The sequence below is a fragment of the Bacillus rossius genome, chromosome 7 (genome assembly GCF_032445375.1).
Source record: "Bacillus rossius redtenbacheri isolate Brsri chromosome 7, Brsri_v3, whole genome shotgun sequence".
Classification (NCBI taxonomy): Eukaryota; Metazoa; Arthropoda; class Insecta; order Phasmatodea; family Bacillidae; genus Bacillus; species Bacillus rossius.
In genome coordinates this window covers 978,859-988,141 of record NC_086335.1, presented here as the reverse complement: position 1 = coordinate 988,141, position 9,283 = coordinate 978,859, and the positions used below count along the sequence as shown (strand labels likewise).

Genomic DNA, 9,283 nt, shown 5'->3' with positions numbered 1-9,283 from the left:
ATAGCGGTGAGTCTGGATAAGCAGCTAGTTGCAATTCATTTATACTGGTTTTGATTGCCGGCCTGCAAAAACATACAACTTATTATGTAAATGAAAAAAATAATAAAATTACCATCAGACAAGTATAGTATCTATTGTTATTGAATTAAGAGCAGCTAATAGCAGATGTAAAAGCTTGGCACAAACATTTCTTGTCCTCTCCAATGCATGCATACTTGAATGGAACGATTGTGCCAAGAGACAACCCTTGTTCTCGCTTGCCCGAGCTGTCAAACAAACATCACCCAGCAGTTACATCGCTAGGGAGTGAGGATAGGGCTTCCGGCCAGGCCTATTATATGTCTGGATAGTTCAGTTCTTATTCCTTATCTTTGTGGCCTCAGATCTATAGATATTTCCTTTTATTTGCCATGTTCTGTAATGAAACCAATCACAGGGCACCTGCATGCAGTATATCTTCGCTCTGAAATAGTAAGTAATCAAATCAGACAATGAAATTGTTTCACTAAAAATAATGATAAATGTAAATATATCCTAAAAAATTTCAACTTCTACACTTGTGTTGTGCACTGTTTTACAGTCACATTTTAAGCATCATCAGTGTGCTAACAGTTCAAATCTATTTCTAACAAATAATCTTGCTGTAAAATGCAAAAGTGTTTGCGATAGCACGGGTGTTAGTCATGTCCCCCCAACAACGGCTTTTGTTTGTAGTGTCTGAATAGGACGGGTGCTGTACGGTAATAATGTAGAACAGCGAGCAGACAGTAACTCCATTACTGTATTGCTGGCACATCAATAACCTAAGATGCAGTACACAAATAATTCACATGTAATTTTCCAAGAAGCTTCAAAACAGAGTAACTGATAATATATTTCTCTTTACTGATAGCAGACATCGGAAAAAGGACGATAATCCCAATATCCGATAACTATTAACAGACAGAGGACCGCGAGGGTAAATGAAACTCAAGTAAATCTATTTGGACTGTACAGGTTTAATCAATTAATTAAATAATCTTTTAACAGTGGGTTGTGTAAGTGCAACATGGAATTATACATAAAGTATTGTAAATAATGGTTTTTTTCTGACCAGGTGACCTCCAGGTTTCAGATGTGTGGTACGTGTTAACGAGCTCAAAGAGTACACCAATACTTACGCGTGTCTGATGTGCAGAACGGCCAAAGTGATCAGCGAATAAAGACATTTTACTAACGGAAATGTTAGAAGTCTCGGCTCCACATGGGCCATGGCATGGACTTGCCGGGTCCTACATGGGACGTGGAACGCCCTGAGCGGAGGTCTCTCTTGGGTCCACATGCGGTGCCCACTAAGAACTACATGATCATCCTATCATGTGCCCGACCACTGTTGGTCGATGCTATAAGACAGCACCTTTGTTTATGAAGGTTGTTTTATGTTTCAGCCCTTAAGAAATTAGTGCTACAGATGGCAGTGGGGAATCAGACAAAAAGAATAGTATTTAAGAATAAAATATAAAAACCATAATAGCATAAAATAAAGGCAGAAATAAGTTTCTTATTTGGGTAAGTCTTTCAGCGATATAAATATCCAGTTTAGATGATCCAAATATATACCTATACTTAGCATTTCACATGCAAAACAATTCAAAGTTATTTTACTACTGTCTCAGAGAGTATTAGAGGAAAACATTGTGAGGAAAACTGAAAAAATAGACTATTTTTAACATTTTGAACTTAAAAAACAACTATAATTTGTATTTGTTTCAAAAATTGTTCCATCAGTGAGAAAAAATTAATTAATTATAGTTTATGACCAAGGACTACAATAGAAAACACAGACACTCCTTTGTGATGGCCACTAAAAGTAGCAGAAGCGACAAATACAGTTGGTGTATAAATTGATTGTCATGGTTCATCTACCACCATGCAACACAGTGACAGCTTACTTGATGTATTTATCTATGAGGAAACAGATGTTGTGATTCAGCATAATTTCCACAATATGTTAATGTAGTACTAGTTGCTTTTGCAAATTAACTTGAATAACAACTAAAGTATAAGGTTAGATAGGTTATGTTAGTTGCATAAAGAAACATTAAAAAAAAATTAGAATATTAAACAAAATTTTACGAACAAACTTTTTACTTGTTGTTATTATTATTATTATTATTATTATTATTATTTCCATTACGTAAATGTCTTGTGAAAGTAAAAAAATATCTTTCAAAAGGTATTTCAGTTATCCTCATTCTTACTATTAAAATTAAATATTCATACTCTAGAATCCATACTCATATTCAATTAAAACTAAACCAAAATTAATAATAACACAGACGTAGCTATGATATCACCAACTAGCAACCAATAGCAAGTCATTTTTAATGTAAATGGCTGCATGGCAAAGTTCCAATTTTTAAAATTTTAACATGTAATAGATTGAAAAATAAATTGCCAACTGAGATAAAAACTGTGTGTAGATATATTAACATAAGTAATTAATTAAATTACATAGGGTAAAATTATTACTTTTCTAGTAAGTATTCCTATTATGTGCATTTATCTCAGAATGCATCCAAGTCAAGTAATTTTGTATATATTTCAACAAGCCTAAGTCTAGCATCAGAAATCATAAAATGTAAAACAGTAAAATCATGACATCACATCTCTAACTGCAACCATTCTCGTTCCAATCTATACCACAAGAAATGTGGCTTATTCTGGATTTCACTTGTGCTAAAAAAATCACCCTCTGCTGAAAGGGAGACATTTTGTTTTCTCACACTGCTTAGCAATTTATTGCATATTCAAAGTCAAACTTAAAAATTTACCTACCACGTGTAAAAGAAATACCGTATTTACTCGTGTATAGCGCGCCCTCGTGTATAGCGCGCACCACGATTTTTGCAACAAATTCCAAAGAAAAAATTTTTTTTTTCCCGTAAATAAATTGTACTAACATTTTGTGGTACCTGTTAAGTAATTACGTATGAAACAAATGATAATTTAAATTGATGTGTGGTGATGCGTCAGGAAAATACTTAAACTCTGCTGTGTAGACGGAAGATAATGAAGCGCTGTATCGTCACAACTGGTTCGTGGACGGGAGGAAGGGAGGCAGGCAGGAATGTGACACGGAGGACTAGATGACTCACCGGTAGCAGCTGCGACGAAGCGAAGGAAGTGGGAGGGGGACTGGTGTCAACATTCTCTCTCTCTCTCTCTCTCTCTCTCTCTTTTATTTTACTAGCTGTAGAGGGGGAGGTCTAAAAATAAACAAGAGACCTGCGAGCTTGCGCGCGCACGTGTGTGTGTGTGTGTGTGTGAGTGTGTGAAAGAGAGGCCTTGTTGCTTGTGCGTATGTGTGGGGGCTGGCCAGAAACGTCACCCGTCAACCGGCAGTTAACGACTTCCACTCCTCCCCGCCTCATCTACTCACTTTTTTTTTTCCGTGTATAGCGCGCATCCTTATTTTTTTCCTTTACTTGAGGGGAAAAAAGGGCGCGCTATACACGAGTATATACGGTATATATTTTAGTAAAACCTTTCTTGACATAAAATGAACTGCAGTTAAACTTATTTAATTTTATTGCAGCCATGTTGTATTGTCAAACAAGACATTCAGAGGTAATTTGTTTTTATTTGAGCCTCCAATATCTATGTATGGCAGTGACAATGAAAATTTTAATACATAAATAATGAAACACAATGACACCGATCAAAATTTCATTAACATAATTCCCACTTCTAATTATTTCATTTATTGTTTAGGATCAAATACTTTCAATTCCAAGAAAACCATTTGTTTTCAAAAACACTGACTTCAAAAGAATGAAGAACAAGTTCAAAAAGGCATGTGTGGTGTTTGTGAGATAGTATTTAAGTAAAAATGTAGTCTTTCATCTACACTGTCCCTTTGCTTACTCCATTTTTTTCTCTAGCCCTTAAAAAAATGTTAACTAGGGTTCTCTTTTATTATGAATATATGTATGCTTAATTTTTAAAATAAGATTTCCTAACTTCAAAACAACCATTTAAGTTGAATAATTCTTACAAGTATAGACTGGACAAACATCATTTGATTGATAGCAGTCGCGGGCTGCCAAGTTTTGTTTGTTTTAAGAGCAGTGGCATCCTGTACTGAGGTGGGAAAACACTCTCGAAAAAGAGGATATACTTGCTGCTGTTGCATTGTGTCTTCATTACTAGTGTTAGAGAGAAAGATGAACAGGTTATGTACATGTATACCAACAAAGGAAGAAGAAAGGAGAGAAGTAGATTGAAGGTAGTACTATATATTCAGCTGGGGCATTGGGGTATTGATATTGGAACAACTCTGTGCGTAACAAAAATGGATTAGGAGGTACAATACTTCCAAACATCTGGAAACAGGGTTGTATCAAATGTATAGTGCTATAGTGAATATATAACCTACTACACATATTGCGTTTTTCTTCTTGGAAATTTAGAAACTGACCAAAAACAAATGCTAAATAAAAGATGTTTGACGATTCTAAATTTAAATTACATGAATACCTTTCATCAACATCAGACTCAATTATAAATTATCACAAATTATGATTCTTCCCAATTACCTTAAAATAATAGTACAGGAGTTTATGTTAAAAATTGCACTAATGCATACGGTACGTATAAATATTTTCCATTTATTAACTACATATCTTTAAGGATAATATTTGAGATAAATCTGGTTCTATGATACCATATAAACAAATGTATCAAAATAATGTAATCATTCATAGCATTCACAAAAGTTATAGAATGAGCTTCCATAGTCTAAACCTAAATATAAAAAAAACAACTTAAAATTACATATAATGTTTCACTATTTATATAAATTATTGTAAAAAATGAAAACGTTTAAATAAAAATACACTAAAGTGCACAGTGACAAAATCACCTGCATTTTTAATTTTATTAAAAGTATAAAGTGCAGTGTCAGATCTAGAAAATCTGTAAAAGCTTATAACACTAACAATAAATTTAGAACTAAATGTAATTACATAAAGTCTAAACAATTGACACTCCATAAACCTTACAGTTGATAGTTTTATGTCTTGTGGAAGTGCAACAGCACAAATTCAGTTGGCTACGAAAAGCCACAACACTTCAGTATTATTATTATTGTTATAAATGTAATTTTTTTAAATTATTATTCGTTTAAAATTTCTTCATGCACTTCAATACTAATTGACTGATTATCTTATGCCACGAATGAAATTTATATTAAACCGAAACTATCACGAGACAAAAAATTTAGGTTAGAATAAAAAACCAAATAAAATCAATTAGTGCCAAAATCAATTTACCAAGAAATGCTATTTGGAAACTCTGAATAAAACAATGATTTAGAATACATTTTGTAAAAATGCAAAGTTCTCACGCCCACTCACAATCCTTCACTCAACTCTCGTAAATAAAATGTTAGCACCGATTGCCCCCACAAACCCCTCAGACACACAAATACACATGTGTATCCACACATACACAAAAAAACACATCCAGTACGCAACGGCACAAAATGCATTGAAAACGAGGAAAAAAAGTTTTTGATATTTTATTTTGTACTCCCGAGGTGTGGCGTCAGTTCAGAGTGATATCACAAAGTGGCATTGCACAGGCAGTCGCAGCGGTCGCAGCGGTCGCAGCGGTCGCAGCGGTCGCAGCGGTCGCAGCGGTCGCAGCGGTCGCAGCGGTCGCAGCGGTCGCAGCGGTCGCAGCTGGGCGCGGCAGGCCTCCCCGAGTGTTACCTGCGCGAGATCAGCCCGTTGGTGGTGGGGGGCGCGCTGGGGGTCATCTCCAGCTCCACCAGCAGCGGGAAGTGGTCTGCAACATGGCGGCAACACACCTCACACTACAACATTACATCTCAGCACATGGTGAACTTCATTTCATACATTTCATGTAGCTTGTTGTACCAACTATGTTAAGACCGAGGAGATGTGAAACACTACACCATATTTCAAAGAATTGTAAAAATGCTGAAAATGACAGTACCAACCGTTAAAAAGTATAAGTCACATCTATCAGTGTGTTTACACTTGTAATGCCAAAACTTTAAGTGTTCACTCAAAATTTGTGGTTGAAAAATTCTGCTTGATTTCCATTTGAAGACCTTCCAAAGAAATATATAATAAAGTCAACTCCTGAATCTACAGAAAAACACTCTTGAAGTAACAAACACGTCTGAGGAGATTGGAAAATTTAAAAAAAATTTAGACTTGGTTCCATTTCTTAAACATGTTGATTGTCTTCATATGAACTGTACAACTTGCTGCATGTGTAATGTAACCAAGGTCGCTGGCCGGCCACGTCCACACACTGCTGACCGACCGGGCTGGCTCTCTAACATGCGCTGAGCTGCACATACTTCCACACAGACTTCCCACGGGAGTAGCGATACCCCCCTCCCTTCCCTTCCACTCCAATGCTCGTTCAGTCACGCCAAGGACTGAGCAGTTTTGCAGTCTGCCCCTATCACCTTTCACTAAAACTTTTCTACTTACATCAAGAGTGTTTTTATGAATGTGTATAGTTTTTTGAAGCATTTTAATAATAGTGCTACAATTAAATTGCTGAAAATCAGATTTATTCTATGTGTGTCAAGTAGGCATCCGCACAGTTCTGCCATTTATAACATGTTTACTTTAAACTTTCTTGAGTAACTGACTCCAAAGTCTATGACTGCTTACTGACATTTTAAATTTCATATAACTGCCACCCAATGAAAAATGTTGCGCACTTCTCCAGAAGCGTGCAGTAGGGGACAACATGCAGTAATGTATAACATGCACCAAGTCATGGACTCAACTGTACAGTTACAAGGCTGCTAGCCATTCACTCCCTGCATCATGATGTAACCGTCCATCTTTGCTTAGTTAAATAATTTATTATTAAATACAAAAGCTTGGATGCATACTGAATAAAACACAATTATTAAAACAAATTCAGAGATTGAGAAGGTGTTACAATTCTATAGTTACATAATTAAATTTACATTTCCTATTGAAACTGTTAGTGGATCAAATTATTTTACATGAATAAGGTTTTCAAATAAATAATAAAACAAACTTTAATGCTATACTTTTGCTAGTTATGAAATTTAAGATTCAAGAATTTACTTTATAACTATTACAGAAACATAATTATGAAAACATATTGTTACAATTTACTGCGGGTTCGTAAAGGATAGCACAATTAAAGATTTTTATCACACATAGTTTTATTTATTACCACTACTTGTCACTTACAAATAATCTCTTAAATTGGCAAATAATGAATTGCACTTAAAGAAAGGTCTATTCCTCAGTCACTTGTTCCACACACTTCGCTGGGCCGCACCTCTGGCGCAACTCTCGCCGCAGCACCCCTCGTGGTTCTCCGTCGCAGCACTCCGCCGCCGCCGTCACACTTCCCCTTCGCCGAGATCCCACTTGACGCCTCGCTCGGAACTTCGCCACGCCCGTGACACTATCGCCCGGAACTGAACTCTTCGCCCTGGAACCTTCGTCCAGGGACTTCGCCACTCTATCGCCCGGAAACTCTGCCGCGGGAAAACTCCCGACTTCACTCTGAACTCTCTGCTCAGACTGACTCCCCTCACGACGTCCTTGGACCTATATATAGGCCCCAGTGAAATTCCAGAACTCACGAGAGCGGCTGGGGCCAGTAGCGTCATCGCGAGCCGTCACGACAGCAGAAATCTCTCGAAAACACGCGTCGGCGGCTCGCGCAACTCCCAGCTGTACGGTGTCAGTTACGTGTCAAAGGCAGGGCGCCGCGCGGAGAGTTGGGGGAAGGAGGGGGGAAAGCTACAATTCTTGTTATCTTCCAGGCGCCTGTAATCTCATAAATTTTTGAAGTAAAATATATTATTTCTGTAGCTGTTTTTTGAATTCACGCCGCCTTGGAACAAGGCATAGGAACTACACAGCAGCTCATTCCAAAGGATATAGAACATCATTCAGAGGCACACTGAAGTTACAGATGGTACTCTCGAACTGGTATTAATGAACCCACAATAATGTGGGCTCAGACTATGTACTCAAGATATAGTAAAGAAAAAGCACAGTAACACAACACAGAAGCTAGGCAACTTGACTCATAGCATAACACACCTATTAGACTTTGAAATAATCACTTTAACAGTAAACTACCTGTGGATTTTGAAGAGTCTATTGGGAAAGATTCCCGATTCTTCCACAACTGATTTTTCATCGAAACACAGTGGAAAACAGAGGAAACGAGGGCTGGACTAGCTACCATGCTAGTGGAAAAGGTATTCATGGTGGTTAGTGGACACACTTTGACTGTGACTGATACATCATTGGGCAACACAGGTAGTCTTGGAAGTCGCGTACAGCTTCACAGGTGAAGTTTCTGGTCTAGAGGGAGGAAGCCTGTGTGAGAAGGCAGAAAGCTGCAGGCTTGCAGGAAAGTATCAAGCCCGGAGAGCCCGGGCAACATCTGAGTTGGCAATAAGCTGGCCCAAGGCTGGGGCCCGATAGCTGTAAACAGTCTTGACTGACAACTAGCGAGGCTGCCCCAGTGAAGAATGCACTTTCACGCCCAAAGACTTTAAATAAGAAAATTGAAATACCCCAAAGTAAAAATCTCCATAGAAAAATTACAAGTTTGAAAAAGTTAAACTCCTTGAAAAAGTACTATAAACCCACCTCTCTCAAGCCCTATGTCCTGGAGACAGACCTGTGAGAATTGGTTACTAGATCTGAAATACTATGTTAACAAATAATTGGTTTTCTGAGCAAGAAGCAGCTGAAAAAGGATTGAGCAGGCCCTTTAGACGTAGATAGCGTGCTCAGGCTATATATATGTGCCTCATATATTTAACTGTAAGCATCACTATTTCATATATCAGATGATGTGTGAGTAAAAAAAAACCAACATACTACATGCAACAAACTTTCATTGGTGCAATCAATACACAAGTTACTGGGTGGGGGAGGGACTTGCAAGGCAAACCGGAGAGCAAGTCAAACAGTGATTTCTTATTCATCACAGGCTGTTATTTGTTAATTGGTGGTTTAATTATGACTGTTCTGATACCAGATACTAATATCAGATGGCAGATATTCAGCTCTCGGTGGAAATCAAGTTACCGGCACAGGTATCTGTGGTATTGGGAAAAACAATGTCTGCAAGGATTGTTTTTCAAAACCTAGCTTTGTTGCCAGATCATATCAATCAACTTGAATTTTTAAAGGTAATGTTCGGACTTTGTGACTTATGTCCTTGTTGTGTGAAGTGTTACTTGCCCCTT

General features: G+C 37.5%; 1 protein-coding gene across 4 annotated transcripts in view; it reads right to left on the bottom strand.

Annotated features, from left to right (window-relative positions):
• Positions 1-4,626: 4,626 nt before the first annotated feature.
• LOC134533631 (CCR4-NOT transcription complex subunit 6-like) overlaps positions 4,627-9,283 on the bottom strand; it is a 515,868-nt gene continuing 511,211 nt past the window's right edge. For all 4 annotated transcript variants that reach the window (XM_063371129.1, XM_063371126.1, XM_063371128.1 and 1 more), the window contains exon 12: positions 4,627-5,829. In XM_063371129.1, coding sequence (XP_063227199.1) covers positions 5,750-5,829 — 80 coding nt within the window. In that variant the 3' untranslated portion in view covers positions 4,627-5,749. The remainder of the gene's footprint in view (positions 5,830-9,283) is intronic.